This window comes from Candidozyma haemuli (genome assembly GCF_002926055.2).
Source record: "Candidozyma haemuli strain B11899 chromosome Unknown C_2014730914, whole genome shotgun sequence".
NCBI classification, from domain to species: Eukaryota; Fungi; Ascomycota; class Pichiomycetes; order Serinales; family Metschnikowiaceae; genus Candidozyma; species Candidozyma haemuli.
In genome coordinates, this window is record NW_020289904.1 from 888,195 (window position 1) to 910,390 (window position 22,196).

The 22,196-nt window shown below is 44.6% G+C and overlaps 5 protein-coding genes across 5 annotated transcripts; 3 read left to right on the plus strand and 2 right to left on the minus strand. All coding sequences in view use genetic code 12, as the record gives it.

Annotated features, from left to right (window-relative positions):
- Nucleotides 1-114: 114 nt before the first annotated feature.
- Nucleotides 115-3,162, plus strand: RAT1 (ssRNA exonuclease; the record flags this gene model as incomplete). Its single annotated transcript, XM_025485723.1, has 1 exon — nucleotides 115-3,162. The coding sequence occupies one exon, from the start codon at nucleotides 115-117 to the stop codon at nucleotides 3,160-3,162; it is 3,048 nt and encodes a 1,015-aa protein (XP_025341188.1).
- Nucleotides 3,163-3,315: 153 nt separating this feature from the next.
- CXQ85_002034 (uncharacterized protein) lies at nucleotides 3,316-4,485 on the plus strand (the record flags this gene model as incomplete). Its single annotated transcript, XM_025485724.1, has 1 exon — nucleotides 3,316-4,485. The coding sequence occupies one exon, from the start codon at nucleotides 3,316-3,318 to the stop codon at nucleotides 4,483-4,485; it is 1,170 nt and encodes a 389-aa protein (XP_025341189.1).
- A 28-nt stretch (nucleotides 4,486-4,513) lies between these two features.
- On the minus strand, nucleotides 4,514-12,329 carry MLP1 (Mlp1p; the record flags this gene model as incomplete). Its single annotated transcript, XM_025485725.1, has 2 exons — nucleotides 4,514-6,189; nucleotides 6,566-12,329. The coding sequence occupies 2 exons, from the start codon at nucleotides 12,327-12,329 to the stop codon at nucleotides 4,514-4,516; spliced, it is 7,440 nt and encodes a 2,479-aa protein (XP_025341190.1).
- A 3,062-nt stretch (nucleotides 12,330-15,391) lies between these two features.
- On the plus strand, nucleotides 15,392-19,147 carry CXQ85_002036 (uncharacterized protein; the record flags this gene model as incomplete). Its single annotated transcript, XM_025485726.1, has 1 exon — nucleotides 15,392-19,147. The coding sequence occupies one exon, from the start codon at nucleotides 15,392-15,394 to the stop codon at nucleotides 19,145-19,147; it is 3,756 nt and encodes a 1,251-aa protein (XP_025341191.1).
- A 264-nt stretch (nucleotides 19,148-19,411) lies between these two features.
- Nucleotides 19,412-21,145, minus strand: AGP2 (Agp2p; the record flags this gene model as incomplete). Its single annotated transcript, XM_025485727.1, has 1 exon — nucleotides 19,412-21,145. One exon carries the CDS (start codon nucleotides 21,143-21,145, stop codon nucleotides 19,412-19,414), a length of 1,734 nt encoding a protein of 577 aa, XP_025341192.1.
- Between the last annotated feature and the right edge of the window lie 1,051 nt (nucleotides 21,146-22,196).

Genomic DNA, 22,196 nt, shown 5'->3' on the forward strand with positions numbered 1-22,196 from the left:
CTCCTCTTCGCCTACTCCATACTGGTCTGCATATATTAGGCCCTTTTTTCGGTCCCCAGTATTGCAAACTTCTCCATCACCAACCCTACTACATCCTTAATATCATAACTTAATATGGGTGTTCCAGCTCTCTTCAGGTGGCTTTCGAGGAAGTACCCTAAGATTATCTCTCCAGTGGTGGAGGACGAGGGTGACGCTCAATATGGCACTGAGCCTCAGTACCTGGACCCTAACCCCAATGGAGAACTAGATAACTTGTATTTGGATATGAACGGTATTGTTCACCCGTGTTCCCATCCAGAGCATAAACCGGCTCCTGAAACAGAAGATGAGATGTTTTTGGACGTTTTTAAGTATACAGATCGTGTTTTGATGATGGCTAGGCCGAGGAAGGTACTTGTCATCGCGGTTGATGGAGTTGCACCAAGAGCCAAGATGAACCAGCAGAGAGCCAGAAGATTCAGAGCTGCTCAGGAGGCCAAGATTCATGATGAAGAACGCGAAAGACAGATTGCTGATGCTGAAGCCCGTGGTGAAATCATTGAAGACTCTATCAAGGGTAAGAAGAAATGGGATTCCAACGCAATTACTCCTGGTACTCCATTTATGGATGGCTTGGCTGCTGCTTTGAGATACTGGGTCGCTTATAAACTTGCTTCTGATCCAGGCTGGAAAGATTTGCAGGTGATCATCAGTGACGCTACGGTTCCTGGTGAAGGTGAGCATAAGCTTATGAGCTTTATCAGATCGCAGCGCCTGGACCCTCTGCACGATCCAAACACTAAACATTGTATTTACGGTCTTGATGCTGATCTTATTTTTTTGGGTTTGGCTACCCACGAGCCTCATTTCAGAGTTTTGAGAGAGGATGTCTTTGCCCAGGGCGGAGGCCAAAGAAACATGAAATATTCCGACCAGATAAATATGACAGCCGAGGAAAAGAAAGCATTAGATGCCAAGGACGCGAAGAAACCTTTCCTATGGCTTCACGTTAATGTGCTTCGTGAATACTTGGAAGTCGAGCTTAAGGTGAGAATGGGCATGCAGTGGGATGTTGAGAGAGCTATTGATGACTGGGTCTTCATGTGTTTCTTCGTCGGTAATGATTTCTTGCCGCATTTGCCTTCATTGAGTGTTCGTGATAACGGTATTGATATCTTGGTCGGCTGTTGGAAACTGATTGCCCCTAGAATAACTGATTATTTGACCTGTGACGGTAAGCTCAACCTTGACGCCGTCGAGCAGCTTCTTGGGGCTCTTTCTCATAAAGAGGACGATATCTTGAGACGCAGACATGAAAACGAAAAAAGATACCAGAACAATGATAAGAGAAGAAAGGTGGCACAAAGTGAAGAGAAGAGTTTGCGTGCCCAATATCTTTCAACAGTGTCCAAGGGTAAAGAAAAGGCCCCTGTGACAGCTGACATGAACATGCCACTCATGGACACATCAGGTAAGCTTGTTGACGGTTACGCTCAGCTTACAAACAAAGACATTGTTCAAAACAGAGATGTTATCACCAAGGCTAACATGGCTAATGCTGATGCTGCCGCTGCTCTTAAAAAGCTCCTAGCCCAAAAGAATGGAGAGGCTCCAGCAGAAGAACCATCCGAGCAGAGTGATGCAAGTCAAGCAGAAGATCCAAAGAAAAGAAGTGCTAGTGAGTTGGAGACTACTGAGTCAGAGGATGACCCTGATGTGGACCAAGTTAAAGAGTGGGAACCTGGTTACAGAGAGAGATACTACAAGATCAAGTTCAGCTTGTCAACCAAGGAAGAGATTGAACAGCAAAGAAGAGATCTTGTCTTCTCTTACATTGAAGGTGTCTCATGGGTACTTCTATACTATTACCAAGGCTGTCCTTCATGGCAATGGTACTACCCATATCATTATGCTCCATTTGCTGCTGACTTTACCGACTTGGGAGAGATCTTTGGCAGTCAAGGAATTAAGTTCATTGAAGGCGAGCCATTCACCCCCTACGAACAGCTTATGTCTGTTTTGCCGGCTGCTTCTGGCCATGCCTTGCCTAAGGTGTTCAGAGAACTCATGTCGAGTCCCGATAGTGAGATTATCGATTTCTACCCTGAGAATTTCAAGATCGATATGAACGGAGCAAAGATGAGTTGGCAAGGTATTGCATTGTTACCATTCATCGATGAACATAGACTTCTCACTGCTGTTCGTGGAAAGTACGACTTACTTACAGATGCGGAGAAGGCGAGAAACACCAACAAGAAGGCTCAGCTCTATATTTCTAGCGCCAACAAGAACTACCAAAAGTTCCTTCAAGGTTTCGATGAGGACAAAACGATACCATTCGCTGCACAAAGAACTGGTCTCGCCGGCGTTGTCAAGCCAGTTCTGTCATTCTCTGCTGATGGAGAATTGAAGTTCCCGCTCAATGAAGGTGATCTCCCACATATTCTGAACTCAGCATATTTGATGTCATGGTACGACTTCCCTAAGTCAACACCTGGCAAGTCCATGTTGCTTAACGGTTACATTCCTCACGTCAAGGTGCTCACGGACGACGACAAGTTTGCTATTACTGGTAGACAGAGGAACGGACCAAGGTTCCAGAATGTCTCTGACTATGTGAATACCGGTCCTCAAGGCAAGGAGCCATACATGGCTTACGGTATGAGGGTTGGTGGCTACCGTGCACTTTCACACATTGGCTCTCAGCCTGATTCAGGCCGTGGAGGTAGAGGCAGCGGCCGTGGAGGCAGAGGTAATTACAGTAACCGAGGCAACCGAGGCAGAGGTAACTACAACAACAGAGGACAGAATTACAACAACAACTACAACAACAATTACAACAACCAGGGCTATAATAACTACAACCAAGGGTACGCTAACCAGGGATACAACAACTATAACCAAGGATACCAGGGAAACAACTATAATCAAGGTTACAACAATTATGGTAACCAAGGCTACAACCAGAATCAAGGCTACAACCAGAACCAAGGTTACAACCAAGGCTACCGGAACCAGGGATACCAAAATCAAGGGTACCAAAACCAAGGCTTCCAAAACCAAGGCTACGGTAACCAAGGATACCCAGCCAACCAGGGTAACCAAGGCAACCAGGGTTTCAGCAACTACAACAGTTTTGGCGGCAGCTACAACAGAAACAACTACGGCGGCCAAAGGTAACCCTCAACCCGCCATCACGACTAACGCGATTGTACATATACATCATATCATATTAGTATCGTTCAGGACCTCTAATGTAAGTGCGCAGTATCTGTAGTGTATCTTCCTTATCACCAAATTGTGGCTGCTACACAGTCTACTCTCCACACTATAATGGCACCTCTTTTCTACGAAACCAGCAGTCAATTGGCTGTATCTGCCGAGAACAACGAAGGCGAATGGAGTGTGAAGATTGAGAAAGCTGAAAATCCAGAACCAGCCTTTGTCCCGGTTTCTAAGGAAGACTTGGCCATCGTAAAGTCTCCTTTATACGTCTTGGACTCAGTGAAGGCTGGAAAGGGCCAGGCCAATGGCATATACTCGAAGATTTTAAGACCAGTGTTTGATGAAGTGCTCCAATTGAAGCATAAGTATATCCCAACGACCTCTGCAGACTCCATTACCGAGTTTGCTGGTTCGTTGAAGCTGGATGAGAAGGTCACTGTGGCTATTCTTGGAGGAGACACTTCGATAAGCGAATTTGTCAATGGATTGGCAGGTAACCCTAACAAGGGTAACATTGACTTGGTGGTAGTTCCAACGGGTTCCGGTAATGCGTTGGCGCTTTCGCTTGGCTTGAATGATCTTCATACTGCCCTTCAGAAACTTTTCACTTCTAAAGATACGGCTCTGGAGCCGTTGAATATTTACCTGGCCAGGTTGCCTGAAGGTACAAAGAACCTCTTCCGTGGTGAGGAAATTTCGCCTGCGCCGGCCCAATTCTACTTTCTTGTGGTCTTTTCATGGGCTTTCCATGCATCTTTGGTTGCAGACAGTGATACAGAAGAGCTTCGGAAGCACGGAAACGAGAGATTCAGAATTGCCGCTCAGAATAACCTCCATAGACCTCAGAAGTACGAAGGGAGTGTCCTGGTAGGTTCCAGAAAGACCGACGGGCCGTTTTCATACTTGGTCATCACGCCAGTCCAGAATTTTGAACCTGGCTTCAGAATTCTGCCTAAAGGTAACGTACATGATCTGTCACTTTATGCTCTTTCAATTGGGTATGAGCATGAAGAAGAACTTTCTGGAAAGTACTTGTTTGATATCATGTTAGAGGCCTACGATAATGGCAAGCATATTGAGAACCCAAAGGTTACGTACCAAGAGGTTCCCGAAGGGAAAAAAGTCGTTATCAAGGGTCAAAACCTCATTCCACAGGAAAATAGACGTTTCTGTGTTGATGGCGCCATTATTCTGCTTCCTGAGAAGGAGGAGTCGACGATTGAAGTCAAACATGAGGGTAACAAGGTTCATGACTGGCATGTTCGTGTTTTTGCTTAAGATTATCTATAAAGTTCCGTAACCTGCCCTACTCGTCGTCATGGTTATACAAGTATACCACACATAAACTTGAAATACCACATATCGCTGCCATCAAGGTATAGCACCATCCAATACCCATATTCTCCATGTAACTCAAAATACTTACAAAGACAGCTGCACACCAACATCTTGTTAAGTTGACAACAGCACAGGATCCTGATGCTTCCGTTGGTCTCAAATCCACAATCACTGTACTGGATATTGTCAACCAGCACATTGCTCCATAGGCAATTACGCAAGATGCAATGATTGCAAGCGAAACTGGCCCATTTTGGTGAAGTGTCCAAGCAAAGAGTAATGTTGCCAATACACATAACACAGATGGTAATATGGAAACAATGAGTCTTGATTTTAGAACACTGAATGTTATGCCTTCCTTGCGACTGTTCATCATGTACTTGTGGTACGAATAGTCAAGAAGTTTTCCCACTGAGAGTGATCCGAGAAGTCCTCCTATTCCACAGGGAATATAAGAAAGGGCAACACGATCCAATGAGAAACCATATTGTTTGGTAAGTGCATGAGAAAGCGTCGTTAGCATCATGAGCCAAAGCGAATAACAGAGGGAAGCCGGGATCAAAACCAAAATGGCTTCCTTCTGCTTGAGCACTTCCAATGGTTTGAGAATGTTGAATTTTGGTTTGGCAGGAAGATCATCATATGGATCCCTCTTGTTATATAATACCACTGGATCCAATCTCCTGGCCAAATATTTCAACCGCATAACTGGAGCGACCATAATACCTCTAAACTTGGTAGGCTGACCGCTCGCTTGAGTGCCTACTATCGATGCAGCTGTTTCAGGGAGAAGCATGAAAATGATAATAAGGGTACATCCAGACGACATTGCAAGGAACCAAAAGATGGCTCTCCATCCAAAGGCTGAAGATATCATTCCTCCTACAAATGCACCAAAAGCTTGTCCTAGAAGTGCAAGACCAGTCGTGAGTCCAATGAAAGATGCTCTCTCTGCTCTGGTGGTAATATCGCTGGCGATTCCACTTCCTAAAGAGATTGTGGAGGAAATGCAAAATGCCTGAACACATCTTAGCGCTGTCAAGCCAGCAAATGTCTTATTGACTGCTAATAGGCAGTTCGCTATAATGTAAGACAAAAGACATGCCAACACAATGGGCCTTCTGCCTACCGAGTCTGCCAAGTTTGAAAACACAAGTGGTCCCACTCCTTGGAAAATGGAATACACAACAATGGTGATGTTCACCAAAGACTCAGAAACGTGAAATGCATCCTGTATCTCTGAAAGAACAGGAACAAATATAGGACTAGAAATTGACGACCAAAACCCTGCTAACCCTCCAAGCATGGCAATAACATACTTCTCCCAAGTTTCAAAGATCGACTGAGGTTTTTCATCTTCCCACTTGGAGTCTATAAGAAGAAACTCTTCTTCAGAGTCTGAGCTGCCGATTGAAAGTTCCTCGGCACCAAGATTGAAATGAACGTCGAGTGAGTCGCTCGAATCGACTTTGTCACTGCTCAGCAAGTGTGCTCTTTGCGGTATCAGTTTGGTTCTTCTCATGAACACTCTATCTAGCTTTGTATCGGAAAGCATCAGTTGAAGTTGGATAGGATGCACTGTTTTCGCTTTGCGAAGAGACTCAAAACTCTCCCAGTCTTCTTCTGGAGTCTCCATAGTGATTTCTATATTTTAGGAATGGTTGGTATGGTTTGGTGATGAAAAGGGCAGAATGGCTGCTAAAATACTCTACTAGCAGCCTCACCTGACGCACCTCGCGATGCATCGAAGGCTGAGTTTATCCGAATTTTTTATAGACTATTTTTCTATAGATGAATTATTTATAATGTTAAAAGGCAGCTTAAGGCCGGAAAGACCCAATTAAGAACCATATACCTTTTGTTTCTCTCAAATCGATGCTCCATGATTGTAAAGATTCCAGCTTATCATGGTAACTCATGCAGGCTTATCGCATGGCTGCGAAATGCCCAGAGTCTCGTTACTCTTTATTATCATCTCTGGGCCTCTTATACGAGTGGCCAGTGTTTGGCGGGAAAGTACGCTTGCGGTTGAAGGTATTACCTCCTTGGTTTGATCCCTGGTGGAAGTTTCCTTTTTGTTGACCGTACTGCTGCTGCTGCTGCTGCTGCTGTTGCTGTTGTTGCTGATGTGGGAATGTCACATTCAGACCCTGTTGACCACCATTCCTGTTACCACCAGCATTGGGTTGAATCACACTTAAAGTGTTTTCGCCATGTGGTCCAGAAAAGGACGGCGTACTTCTTCCGCTGCCTGGAGCTTGCTTTGGTGCTTTAGAAGTTGTGGCCTCATCACCACCTGTACCTTCATTACCTTCGAGCTTCTCGAGCTTTCTGGTCAACACACGGATCTTGAACTGGTACTTCGTCTCAGCTGCAGATTCAGCCTTCTTCTTCTCTTCTTCAAGACGCTGTCCAATGCTGTCATTAAGCTGTTTGATTCTGTTCTCATAGAATTTCGTGAGATCCTCTCTTCCCTTGTCTGAAGCGTTGCCACCTTCGGTACGTAACCTTTCTTGCACGCGCTGCTGAACCTTGGTCTCCAACTCCTTCTCAAATTTAGCGGTGAGTTCCTTCGTAGCAGCATCTGTCTTGGCTCGCAGCTCTTGTTCGATTCTTTGCTTAATGGCATCCTCAGAGACCGAGGCGCCCTCAGTAGATGGCTGAGCTTTAGCCTTGGAAATCTCGCTAGCAAGCTTAGAATCAAATTGGGATTGTAACTGGGCCCTCAACTTGCTCTTGTCATTCTCGTGTTGCTCCTTGAGTTTACTGACTTCAGTTTCGAACTTCTTATCTGCTTCATTCTTGGCGGCCTCAGCCTTGTTCAATTGATCCTTCAACGCAGTGTAATTCTCGTTGTTACCTTGTTGGCCCTGGAGTTCAGAGAGCTGCTTAGTAGTGGACTCGTGCGTGGACTTCAACTCGTTAAGCTCCTTCTCCAATTCTCTGTTCTTGTCCCTGTGAGCGATAAGCTTGGATCTAAACTCGTTCTTGAGAAGGTCAAACTTAGCCAAAAGATTCTTCACTTCTTCGTTATTCTCCAATTGGTTCTTCAATCTTTCATTCTCCTCCTTCAACAAACGAATATCTTGCTCCAACACAGATGAGTCGGTTGCACCAGCATTGGCAGTAGCGTCTGGAGCAGCAACAGGAGCTGAAGATTTAAGGTTGTCGACCTCCTTACGCAAACTTTCAACATTCTCAAGAGCCTTCTTATTTTCGTTTCTCAAAGTAACGTTGCTCTCTCTCAAGATGTTCAATTGCTCGAGCTGTTCAAGAAGACGTGTGTGCTCCTTTGTGGCATCATCCAATTGTACCTTGGTGTTCAGAAGTCTGTTCAATTGAGAGCGCACGGCACCCAACTCAGCATTGATAGAGTCGACTTGAACTTCGAGTCTTTGCTTCTCTTCCGTCAACTGTGATGCCTTTGACTCAGCAACATCCTTCTCGCGGCGCAAGTAGTTGACAACTTCCTTCAAATCGTCGCCTGATTCATCGCCTTGACTTGCACCAGATTTGTTCAATTCAAGTTGGTTCAACGTAAGGTTGAATTGGTACTGCAAGTCACTCAACTTGGCCTTGGTAGCATCGAGCTCTTCAACAGTCTTGCTCTGCTCTTCAGAAACAGCAGATTCCTTCGATGCTAACTCATTGCTGGCCTTCTCTAACTTGGTAGTAAGATCCTCAACCTTCAGAAGGAGTGTCTGATTGAGCTCCTTCTGTGTAACGAGCTCTGTGTTCAAAGTCTCGACTTCGCCGAACTTGCTCTGGAACTTCTTCTCCAACGCGTCATTCATCTGAGATTGTGACTTCAAGTCTTCAGTCAATGCAGCAAACTTTTGTTCGTATTCCTGTCTCAAGTCGTCGTATGAGGATGCCTTCAATGAATACTCATGTAACTTAGTCTTTAACTCTTGAACAGCGTTGAGGTGCTCATTCTGGGTGTTGTACAGCTGCTTCTGAAGCTCGTCAATCTCCTTCTTTTGCGATTCAACCTCCGACAACAATGCCTTCTTCTCATTCTCTGCAGCCTCAAGCTTTTCATCAGCAGTAGATTTGTAGCTGTCGAATGATTCAGTGGCCTTGACAAGAGCATCCTCAGCAGCCTTCGCAATATTGCTGAATTCTGTCACTTGTGCCTCTGCTTGTTTCAACTCGAACTTGATATCGTCATACTCGGAATTATCAGCACCATTTTCTCCATTTGTGCTGGCTTCAACAGGACGTGCTGGACGAGACTTAGATGCATTAGTGATCTGATCGCGCAAGCTTTTAATGAGAGCTTCTTTCTCGGAGATTTTCTGCTTGGCATCAACCAATCTCTCACTAATTTCATTGACTTGCTCTAATTTAGCGTTCTGAGCCTTCAATGCCATCTCTGATTGGGATGAAAGAATTTCAATCTTCTCCTCCTTCTGACTGAGCTTTTGTTGCAAGGCTTGGTAGTTCTCAATACTCTGCGATAATCTGTTGGACAACTCCAAGCTCGACTGTTCTCTCTCCTTGAAAAGTGATTGCAAGTTGGAAACAAAACCATTGAGTTGATCCTTGTCACGTTTGAGCTGGCTCACCTCATCCTTCAATGACTTCTGAATTGCATTCCAGACTTCCTTCTCTGACTTCAAGCTTTCAAATGACGAGCTCGATTCAGCAAGTTTCCGTTCAAGATCACGAAGCTCATTAGACTTTCTGACTAAAAGGTCTTCTTGCTTAGAGGCTTGCTCTTTCCAGAAGGCAACCTCCCTGCTTCCGTTCTCGACTTCCCTTCTTGAATTGTCCAAAAGCTTCTTGGCACTTTCGTATCTGTTTTCAGCAAGATCGGCGTTATGCTTTGCGGAACTAAGCTTCGTCTGAACCTCTTCGTAGGCGGTATTCGACAGCGTCAACTTCTCCATAAGTGACTTGATCTTCTCACCTGATTGTGATTGGATGGTCTTAAGGGCTTCCTCGTGTTCCTTAAGTTTATTCTTGAGTTCCTGATTGGCCTCACTGAGAAGCTTCACCTCAACCTTGCTGTTCTCCGATCCGTTCTGAGAAGTTCCATCACCTAATGTCTTGATCAAGTCTCTCTCTTTCGTGACAGCTTCAAGTCTGACGTTCACGCTATCAAGTTCGCCCTGCAATGTCAAAATGGCCTCCCTAGCCTCTTCCACAGCAGCAGATTCGAGACCCTCAGACTCTTGCTCCTTGGCTTCGAGTTGTTTACCAAGCAGTCTTACAGCAACAAGTAACTCTTGATTCTTTTGTTGCATTTCGATGATAGATGCAAAGCCAACAAGTCTCTCCGTTATCAACTGATCAGTGTCTGACTCGCCGCTCGAGTCCTTGTTTCCACTCTTAGTCAAAATCAAATCGATTGTTTTCCTCTCCTCTGACGTCAAGGGGTTCTCGTTGCCATCTCTGACCTTGGAGTGAATAAGATAGTAGCACAACTGCCTTCCAAGATCCTTAGACAATTGCTTCAAGGAATGTAATTCAGACTCATTATTGCTCAACCTGGTTCTCAATCTATTAGTCTCTTTGTCAGAGTCAAGCTTGTCAAGTCTCAAAGCCTCGAGCTTTCCTAACATGTCCTTAAGAGATTGCTCGTAGAATTGAATTTGGTTTCTGTAAGAGGCAATAGCAGGCTTCTTGGACTCTAACTCTGCAACGAAGTGTTGTAACTGAGCAGCAAGCTTTTCTTTCTGTGACTTCTCGAGAACAAGTTCTTTCTTCATATGATTAAACTCGGTGTAGAGCGACGATAAGGAAATACCTTGGGGCTTATTCTGCATAATCAATTCAGCTGAAGCACCCAACTTGGGGAGTTCCGTCTCCTTGTGTAGTTCGGAATCAAGGGCATCTTCGGTTCTCCTGAGTTTCTCTTCCGTCTGAGCAATCTTATCGTCCTTTTCGTAAAGCTCTCTCTGCAAATTGGAGATCGATTCGGATGTTGAACTCTTGAGCTCTTCAGCATATGATTCTAAGGTCTGGATTCTGGAAGTCTTCTCATTCAACTGAACATTGATAAGCTCGATCAAATCATCTTTCTGGGAACTGTCCTTTACAAATTTAGATCTTTGCACCTCGAGTTTCGTCTCTAGATCAGAAGCTCTATTAGTTTGTTCCTCAAGCTTAGAATCAAGCTCTTTGATTTGTGACTGGAGCGAGTCTTTGATGGAGGCCAAAGTCTCGTTCTTTGATGCAAGGGAGCTGATTTGGTTCGAGTCCTTCAAGCTATCGGCATCGTGCTTTTTGAGAAGATTAGTGTACCTATCCTGAAGAGATTTAAGTTCCTTCTCGTACCACTCTTTCTGATTCTTCGTGTAAACAAGTTCGTTGTTAGCTTTGTTTAACTCAAGCTTGAAGTTGAACTTCTCATTAACAGCTTCGCTTAGCTCCTTATTAAGCTCACTCAACTTCTGGCCCAGCTCAAGATTAGATTTAATAGCCTTGTCGAGCGCTTCGTTAAGATTGAGATTGCTAGCTTCGCCAGACGTAGTAAGTTCGTTGTACTTATTCTCCCACTCTTTCACTTGAGACTCCGATTGAGATGCTTTTTGTTTGAGGCTGCTGTTCTCATCACGAACAGTTTCAAGAGTTTCCTTAAGTGTGACCAATTCGTCGTATTGCACCTCGTTCTCCAAAGTGATGTTCGAATTCGTTTCCGTCAATTTCTCAATCTTCTTCTGGAATGTGTCCAACTTCTTTTGTTGTACTTGACTGAATTGCTCCTGATTAAGCTTAAAGAAGGAAAGTTCTGACTGAAGACCATGGAATTGCTGGGTCTTACTCACAAGCTTCGATATTATTAATGACGGCAACTTAGAGAGCGTGGAAGTATCCAATCCAAGGAAAGATGCAACGGGTTCTAGATCGGTATCCGACTTGTTTCCGGTTTCGGGAATAGGGTCATCATTGGCGTTGGTGTCCATGACGGCAGATGCAAAAGTATCGTTGGCTGTGTGGTCAAGCACATCATCTTGCTCGGCCAACTCGGCAAGATTAGCTGATCTTTGTTCAGCCACTGGCGAACTGCGAACGCCCTCATCATCTTTAGCAACATTGAATGCTTTCGGAGTAGTGATAGGTTCAATGTCCTTGAGGGCAGGAAGAGACTTCAGTGGGGTGGCAAAGTTCTGAGCTGAACTTGGTGGATTCAAAGTGACCGAAGTGTTAGGATCTTGGTCTTCGTCCATGTTCTCGGGAGCGTCAGGTTCAAGCGTTTCCGTTGGCTTTTGGAGGTCTGGCTGTTCTTCTTGAGGCTGATCAGTCTGAGGTTCATCAATTGGAGCTTCTTCAACTGGAGCATCTTCTGCTGGAGCATCCTCAATACGAGGTTCCTGGACCTGAGGCTCCTCTGGCTTGGCTTCTTCTGCTGGAGGCTCCTCCACCTGGGGCTCTATGGCTTGGGGTTCATTCTCCTGAACATTTTCGGTTGAGCTAACAGTAATTGCTGGAGTTTCAACCACTTCTGGCTCATCTGCAATGACTTCAGGCTCATCAGTTATCTCCTCGACTTGAAGTTCTGGTTGCGAAGGCTGTTGTGTGTTTGTCTCAGACGATACTGAAATGGGTTGCTGCTCTTGTGGTTGTTCAGACGATACAGCTGTGTCAACTTGCTCAGAATACACCTCTTGCACTGCTTCTATGTTCTCTTGTGGGGCTTCATGGACTTCTGTGTTTGGTGCATCTGGACCTGGAACTGTCTCAGACTGTAGCGTGGGATTGGCTGTCTCAGCATCAATCATCTCCACATCTTGTGAGAGAGCTTCCTCTTTCTTGCTGTCATCTTGTGGATCGCTCATGACGAACACAAATGTCGCAGTAGATGGCTTGTTTTGCGTGAAACTAGCTTACAATACTATTGAGTATGTTGCTGGCTATCAACTTGAGATGTAGACACCCGTACACCACAGTAGTTACTAGCACCAGCATCAGTGGTACATAGTCAAGGTGGTGAAGCATTTACTGGAAGGACTACCAGTATCATACTTATTAGATTATGCTATTTTTTGCTTCTTACTGTAATCTATTTTCGTCGCCAAGTAATTCTAAGTATCTGGGGCGGTCGTTTCGTATTGAGTGAATGGAACTCTCCATACTGAGCCATCCATTCTCAGCTACACTATCTACATGGCAAACGATATTCTCAAGCTCTACTATGCTCCACTGTTAAGTTCTGAGTGGTTGGTCAATGTTAATATGACATCGTTCCATTAATGAAGTGGCTGCGGAATAGGCAATGAGCATATATCATTTCACACCTTAAGTAGTGGTCTACCATAGATGATACTTGGTATTCTCTATAAGCTGAGCCAGCCTTGGATGTTCATAATGAGCACCTACAGAAACAGAAGAACCCAGCATCCACACCCGTCCACTACTCTATACCCATGTTTCTGTTCTTCCTTTACTCAACTAAAAAACCAACCCTTAATTGCCATCCAAGCAAAATACGTTTCACATCATCCCAAAACCTTCCATACTACTTTCCAACTAGGTGATGGCGCCAGGTGGAGGCATATAATTGGGGCTCGAGCCCTCGCGCTTGGAGCACACACGTGATGTCATGAACCAAAGCTTAACTATGGGGGAAAGCCGGCACGCACTTTGGCCAAAGGCAGCTCACACCTTTGCACCAGCCGCGAAATTTTTTTCCTACGCTATCGACAAAAAACTTTCAGTTCCTTTCCCTTTCCCTCTTTCATACTTACAAGTACGCCATGATTGAACCATCGTTGAAAGCCTTGGCTTCCAAGTACAACTGCGAGAAGTCCATCTGCCGTAAGTGTTACGCCAGATTGCCACCAAGAGCCACCAACTGCAGAAAGAGAAAGTGCGGTCACACTAACCAGTTGAGACCAAAGAAGAAGTTGAAATAATCGGACAGCCCCCTATTACACTTTCCATTCCAGTGTGGGCTTTGCTTGTGCTTGTACATATTTGTTGCATGTTCGAGTGATACCCGAGCTGGTCTGTTTAGCTCTTTATACAAAATACAACGATCTGGAAAGTTACCCTGTAGAAAGATGACATGGGTGAACAGAGAGCCAGGAGAAGGAGAGGCAAGAGGAAGAAGATGAAGAAGACGTGTTAGGAAATAAGTGAAAAGAACAAAGGATGAAAAAGTGACAACAGAAAGAAATCACATTTTGGTTGATGCCGACTCGGCATTACACAAATGTCTAGTACCCAAGACCAACGCCATCAAAGCATACTCAAAGTTACATCAAGACAAACCTTGGAACTTGATCCAAAGTCTAGATGTCGCCATCCAAGCGTTCCAACTTCCTTTCCCGACACGTCCAGTCCTTTCCTCGAGCCACCTCCATACCTGCCACCTGCCACCTGCCACCTGCCACCTCCACCTTCCATCTCATCACCAAGTAGCCCAAACCCTATGCATCCCATCTGTAGAACCATATACCCAAATGAAATGACGCTACATATAAGGTGCTCCATGTGGCCCCTGGCCGGTCCCGTTTTGGGACTCACCCAGGCCATATCCAGCCTGCGTCGGGTATCTGGTGAGATCAGTACGTCTGTCCGTTTATCGGCTCACATACGCTTGCTAGGCGGCCACATATCGCCGCAAACAGCAAAAACCATAGAATAATATTCCCCAAAATCGTACCCTAATCTAGCCAAAAACGCACGTTGTTGCCTCATATTTCTTAAATGGCCATAGCAATGCTTCGAAAGTACGAATGGTGACGAAAGTCTATCTAGGGTCCACCATGATGCTAGCGCAATCCAGCGAGCAAGGCACAAAGACTTAAACAGGACGCCTCGTAATCGAAAAAAGAGCACAAGGGGAGATGGTTAGGTTGATGAGTGTTGCTTTTGCATTGTAAGTGATCATTTTCTTTGATTTTTGTTACTTCCATTTTTCTTTGTCTTTTTTCCTTTTTTTCCTTTTTTTTTTACTACTTCCCTGGAACATCCATCTTTTGGGCCTTCCACAGTGTCTTAAATCATCACCTGCCAAAAACGCATTAATTATGCGAACCTGTTTACGGCAATCAGTCCAATCACAGAAACAACACACCCATGTTAAAAATACACCACCACAAAAATATAAAAATTACAAAGTATACAAATACCCAGAAATGTCGTAAGTTCACCATTTCATATCCAAAAACCCGTCCCGGAACATTCCCCTTCTTCTCCATATCATCACCTTTCCCCCTGTCCCTGTCGCCTGGCTCGATTGCGGTGGCGTGTACCTTGTTCGCTTTTTTTTTTTTTTGCACCCACTCTTCAGGGCTCACAGACGCTTAGTGTTCCACATATAACCAATGAATGGTGGAAATTGGTAAAACCAACAAAAGCCATATTTACAGTTACTGTATTTTCCTCTCTGTAACACTTTCTATAAATTTCTGCCAGGTGTCGGTTTATCTCTGCTTGCCCTCCTATCTGTCACAGGTCGTGCCACGCCCATGATAAACCGCCTGCTCTCCAAAAATCCAGCGAGCATGTTTCACTCCTTGATCTATATTTCCTAAACGCCCTCACTGAGTACACGTTAGTCATTTTTCTCCCAGGAACACCCATACTACTGGAGAGTTTTCTACTATTAGACTTCTGCCTTGCTACCTTATCCCTTTCCAATATAAAGGCATCCAAGTAGCCCTTGCCCTTCCCATTCCCCAGTATTGGCTGCTTCTATAAACAGTACTAATTCACCATCAACATCCACAATTCCTCCAACAGGATAGCATCCTGGGCTAGATTGCATCCTTCACTTCATCACAACTTTAGACACTATCCTTAGCCACTCCATCCCGACCAGGCATCTTCCGTAAGCTTGCCGTTCCCCTTCCGTTTTCCATTTTTTCTTTTTTTATACTTAGCATATTACTCCATGAATACTCCCGTCGGATCTGGGTACCCACATGATCCCAAGGCGGTATCTCCTCCTCAGGACTCTGCTCCCCTTGATGCTAATCTACAAAACCACCCGGCTTTTCTAAACGTCTACGGGAACCCGATAAACTCAGCGCAGCAGAAACGCCAAAACAGCATGTCGGCATACATGAATAATCCTTCCAGCAAACGGACTCCGAACCCCTTGCAAATGCAACTTTCCATGCAAAGCAACGTTCCTGGTGCCAACCAGCTAGGTACAAACAACCTGGGTTCCCCGTCTGGCCGTTTCGTTCCCTCTGCCCAACGCGGAAAGTATCGAAAATCCGTACAGTTTCCTAGTCTGCAACCTCAACTCCAAACTCAACAACTGCAGCCTCATGGGCCTCAGATGATAAAGACGCCTACTCCTTCAAACTACGACGTACCTTCTAGCCCCAACGTGACCCAGTCTACAGCTCAAAATAATTCGGATCTGTCCGGCTCAAGCCCCATGGTCGATCTGATGACTCCTGCTAATACGTCCCAGAACAAGGATACCGCATCTTCCACGAATCAATCACAGAGCTCCTCTATGCCACTACAACAGCAGCCTTCGGTTCAGTCGGATGCTCTGAATACCCCTCAACAACGGGTCATGTCGGATGAGGAGCAGCAGCTTGCAACAAAGTTGAAGGAGACATACAAGAACATTGTCAGTTTCGAAGAAGTTGTTCAGAAGTCTATCGTTGATCTTACTCATAAGATTAACCAGTCAAGCAATTTCTACTCTCCTTACACGACATCGATGTATGTTCCTCAGCATCAGGCGATCCATGGCTCCGCACCAAACTTCCAGGCTGCGATCCCGACTAATACGACGGAGCTTTCTAATAATTTGTGGACCATTTATCATCATAACATAACGTTGTTGAACAACTATTATGATTTCCTCACAACTGCGTTGAAGCCTACCGCCATATCCACTCATCACAGAACAGGCAAGAATATCATTGATCTATATAAGATCCCTCGCCGTATGTGGGTGTACGGTATCGTTGGGTTTTTAGAACTTCTCAAGAACATCATGAGCATTTTCCAAGAGCATGAAGTGTTCTCATGTTTCATCGCTCACTGTTTTAGCATAGTCTCTAGCCTCACAGATCCATCTTGGGAGATGGAAGGCTGGTGGTGTGAGAAACTCGGTGATTTGTCAAGAATGGCTATCGCTTTATACTCATCTCGCTTCATCGACTGGAAGTCGAGCTCAGAATACTGGTACTGGAATGCGTTGAAAACCCTTTACGGCCATGGAAAAATGTACTACCACATGAGCACGGTCCAGCAAGACAACTTGGAAGCCCTTGTCAACATAAGTAAGGCTGTCAATTGTCGTGACCCGTTTGTCCCAACAGCACAGTATCTCGAACTCGTGGTTGAGAATATTTGCACGCAAAGAAACATACTCTCTTTGCTTGAGTTGCCTATCATTGACTTCATCAAGATTCACAAGGTCTTGTTATGCATCAACACGAATAATCCGAACTCTCGTTTGTCTCCTGGTCAGGGTGACATGTTCCAAGAGAACAGATTTAATCATGGCATCGATCTAGTTTCACGTTATGCCATGTCGTTCGGATCCGATTCCCATGGATACAATTTCTTCTTGCGCCAGTTCATTTACCCAAACCAGACCGAGAAGCAGAGTGCAGATCCCTTCACACAATACTTGAAGCAACAGCATGAACAAGACCAGCAGTCCAACTCAATGGATACGATAGAAAAGGTCAACTTTTGGTTCAACAAGGGTCCTCTTTTTGCTATCGCTAATATTAATCATCTCATCGGGTTTGGTGACGCAAGAAATCCGTTCGCAAAGTTATTTTTGCTTCCTGAGGCTCTTCGGGAAAGGAAAGATAAGAAGGAGAGGAAGAGGAAGACGAAATCTACAGGCTCTCAGGACCAGGCAAGTATGGAAGAAAACTCACAGTTCGGTTCCATCAGCAATGGCGTGGATAGCTCTTCTGTCACAGGTTCTGACCTCTCAGTCATGGATTGGTTCTACTGCTTAGCTTATCTCGATAAGTCTGTTTTGGAGCTTAACTTTAGAATCCTCAAATACTACTTGGTCGGCCCCAAGCAAGCATCTGCATGTCATGTTATTGTGTGGTTGTATTTCTTGATAGCGCTTGGAGAGGCTATCAAACGCTTCCCGGAGTCAAGAAACATGTTTTTGTGGCTTTTCCAAAAGTTCTTCCCCTGGGAATCATTCATCAATTACATGAATAGCATCACCGTGATTGTTAGAGGTAATACTCACCTTAACGATAAGTGTCGCGATTATATCATCAACCATCCAAACTATGTTCAATACTTCAATGAGAATGAAAGCTTATCCGAAGTCTGGAAATGCTGGGGCACTCTTTGGTTTGATTTCATTTGTGTTAAACATGACTATGAAGACTTCGAAGCTGCTGGTATCCTGAGTCATGAGATGTTTGACCTCCCCATTTGTGGAACGACGCCGATGGTAAACCTCAACAACTTACAACAACCCGGCGCGAAGCCTAGAGATAAAGGAGAGAAGGACAACGAAGAAAGACTTGTGCGTATCGTCTTACTTGCCCGTTTACTTGCCGATAATTATGACTTTGGCTTTATGAGAGATAAGGATGGCTTCAAATTCGATCTGCAGACGTACGAAGCAGCCAAGAACGATACGTTACTCTCTTTCCCCTCATACAAGGGTTCTGGTGACATGTATCAGTTCATTAATGAGGTCATTTACGAGGACTCTCGCTTGACACTGGGCAGTTTTGTCACCCCAATTTCTGACACGAATCTTGGCCAAAGATTCACTGAAGAACCATTTCCAGCTGAAGTTATTGATGAAAGCTGGTTTCAGATAGCTGCAGGGTCAGTTTGGCTCAATGGCAGCGATCCTATCGATTTCAATGAACCGATAGCTAGCCAAGATGCATTGGAAGGCTACGCCGACACCGAGTCTAACGATAACGGTATTGATTTGGATTCTGTCGGACAAGCTGGTCACTTAGACAATCATCATATGTATCATCTCCTGCAGCATCAACAGGCTTTGATGCTGCAGCAGAGAGGTATCTCTCAAGACTTTTACAACGGCGTCATCGATGGCGATTTGGTCCCATCCATCAAGAAGAACTCGGTTGACGGTGATCTTGGTGACAGAATGGATACTTCATTGACTTACATTACTTTTGATACGAATATTTGGCTCAAGCATTGTGGCAGGATCTTCAAATGTGCCCACAGTGGAGCTTTCAAAGTACTGATTCCGCTTATTGTCTTTCAAGAGTTACGGTCGTTAAGAAAATCAACAGAGGCTACTATTGCGGATGCGGCGACTAGATCGGTTATTATTATCAGGGAGTTGTACGCAAATAAGGAGGTGGTACCTTTAAGGTTCGATGGTAATATCGCTAGCGACATAAACGAAGTTACAGAGTTTGAGAATAACCCTTCCTGGTTGAACAATGTTGACCTGACTGTTCTTAACGTTGTCACAGAACATGACGAGATTAACAGAAAGTTGAAGAAGGGTATCAATGCCACTCTTAGAGTTAATCCTCCTGTGATGCTCGACGAAAGAATGGCCAAGGTATTCCGGTATTGCATTCTCATTACAGATGATAGAAATATGCGCTTGAGAGCCAAAACAACAGGTCTTAGCAGCTTCCAAAGCAGATGGCTTTTCGGACAACTTGAGTCTATTAGCTCCAATATGTGCATAGACTGATTGTCGACATTATTAGCATAAAAATTTTATAAAAAGGATAGCAAAGAACAGTTAGAGCGTCCGTCACTTATAGAAACATGATACGAAATAAAGGATTCTTTAACAAATTTCATTTCTAAATATGTAACAATGATCTAAATACAATTTAGATGGTATAGTGCTGAATTATATATGACTCCGACCACGAACAAAGTTCGTCTCTCCGATGATTTGAATGCTATTCGTAATTGTTTAATGCACTTGATCAGTTCTTGACTGATACACTTAGAAGATCCAGTCCATAATTCTCTTTCTGAGACCTGGCTTCTCGTTGTTGGCTTCCAAGGCAGCGTAGAATTCATACTCATGCTCTTCAATAGCCTCAAGACCGGTTTGAAGATCAGCATCTTCTGGTCTGATGTACTTAGGTCTCTTGATGACCTTGTAAAGAATGAATACAGCCAAGGAGACAAAAATCATGACGTAACTGAACAAGAAGTGGTCAACAGACCAGTGGCCAGGAACAAATGCTTCGTAACCCTTGATACCAACAACGATCCACAAGAAGAAGCAAGCAAACATAGCAGTGTATGGCTGGTACCACGATCTGTAGGTGAAGTTGTTTCTGTCAATACCTTGAACTTTAACAGCTCTGTAGAAATGCAAGTAGGTGACACTCATGAAAGCATAGTTAAGCAATTGAGCACCAGTACACAAACTCACCATGTAGTTCAAGGCCTTCTCACCATCTTCACCCAACTGCATCAAAGACAAGAGGGAGAAACAAGCAGACACGGCAACACAGAAAATTGGGACACCATTCCTTGTACAGTATTTGAAGAACTTTGGAACGTAACCCTTCTCGGCAAGACCGTAAAGGGCTCTTGAGGAACAATAGGTGTAAGAGTTACCGGCAGAGAAGGCGGAAGACAAAACAACACCGTTGACAATGTGAGGAAGAACCTCAATTTGCAAGTTTTGCATAGCAACAACGTAAGGAGAGGAAGCAGCGTTAGCATCCTCACCATTCTCACCTTTTACAATTCCCAAGTAGGTTGGATCGTTGTAAGCAAGCAAAATGGTGACGGAAAGAGCACCACCAATGAAGAAAATAACCAAACGGTACAAGACGGTCTTGAAAGCAGAGGCCATGTTCTTTCTTGGGTTCTTAGCTTCACCTGCGGTCATACTGAGGTACTCGGAAGAGACAACGACGAAGTTAGCAGAGAACAAACCTTGCAAGAAACCCTGGAAACGACCAAGAGAACCTGTGCGCATGTACTCATTGATTGGGCCACCTTCAGCGTGCCAGTTTCTGAAACCAAAAGCATCATTTTGAGGGTTACCACCACACATAGTGATAAGAGTGAAGAACAAGAGACCCACACACAAAATCAATTTACCCAAAGATAACCAAAACTCGGCTTCACCATAAAGCTTAACGGCGAAAACGTTAATGGCGCAGTAAATGATAATCTGGATAACAAGAGTAATGGCAGGACTGTAATCGTCTCTCCAAAAATGAATCATACCGTTAACGGCGGTGATTTCGAAAGGAATGTACAAACTCTGCATCAACCAAAAGTTAACAGAGGCAGCACACTCGTAAGCAGGGTCAACCACACGACCAGCCATTTGCAAAAATGGAGAGTCGATAGGCAAGTAACAAACCATTTCACCAACGGAAACGGTCAAACACAAAATGACAAAAGTCCAGAAACAGTAGGCTAAAAGAAGACCCAAGGGACCAGCCTCAATCAAACCAGAGGAACCAATGGTAATAAATAAACCGGTACCAATGGAACCACCAATGGCAATAAGGTTAATGTGTCTCTGTTCCAAAGATCTCTTGGTGTGATTGAGCTTCTTTTCATCGGATTTTTCACCGGAGCGATTGCTGCCAGACTCCTGGGTGGAGCTGTTATCGTTAAAGTCCTCATTAAAGTTCTCATTTATTTTGAACATATGAGTGTCGGCAGAATTGCCGGAAAGGTCTTTCTCAGAGTCAACCTTAGACATGATGTTGAGAAAAAAAGGCGACAGGGATTCAAAAACAAGGAATAAAGGCAGATAGATATATAGGCCGGACGGAGGATTTCTTGTTTTCTGCGAGATGCGAAATGGGCGATGTGCGAAAAAAAGGCAGAGAAGCAAAAAAGGAACTTAGTGTTCTGGACGCACCAAGTGAAAGTAAAAGTGAAAATGCGGGAACAAAAAAAGAAACAGGGATGGGGAGGAAGCGGACTTACAAGTAGACGGTGAAAGTTAAATGTAAGCTTTTTTTTTGGTTTGTTTCGGGGGAGGGAAAAAGTGTTTCTTTTTGGTCTCTACCTTGGGGGTATTGTAAAATTCCTGGACACCGAAATTCCATCAGGGAAAAAACCATCTCTTATATAAAGGCCAGGTTCTGGAACGGAAACATACCTTTAGGAATTATCTGACTATGAACAGGTCTGGGAAGATGAGCGGCGTATTCAGTACTGCTTCTGCGCTGCTGCCTGTTCGTATGGCGCCAGAGACACTTTAACACTGGTTACATCATAGTGCAGTGGTGGGTAACGGCATCGAGGTCCGGTATAATCATGGGGAGGCATTTTTCCTGTTTTTTTTTTCTGTCCCAGTCATCGACGACGTAACCTTGTGTGCAGAAAGTACATAGCCCGCCACTGGCAAACCAGCCAATAATCGTTCAGAGATTGAATGGTGGCTGATGAGTTTTACCTATTTGGTGGTGGGGCACTGATGAGTTGCCGTGCTTGCACAGTGAGGCTAAACAAGAGGGACCCCCCTCGTTGTGAGAAAACAAAAGAATGAGAGAGCATTAACTGAAAAAAGACAAAGAGCAACCTCTCGCTGCAGGTGCACTATACCTAATGTGGCCAATGATAAATTGTTTGGAGGGGGCAGGTTGTTTTTTGTTTGTAGGCTTGTTTTGCTGGCAGGCATTTTTTTCGGGCTTGGCGCTGCACTGTACTTTTTTTGCTACTGTCTGCTCACACCTCATGTGTCTCTGAAAATGCAACTTTCATACAGTGAGATCATCCATTTCCGTGGCCTGAGTAGGCTGAAG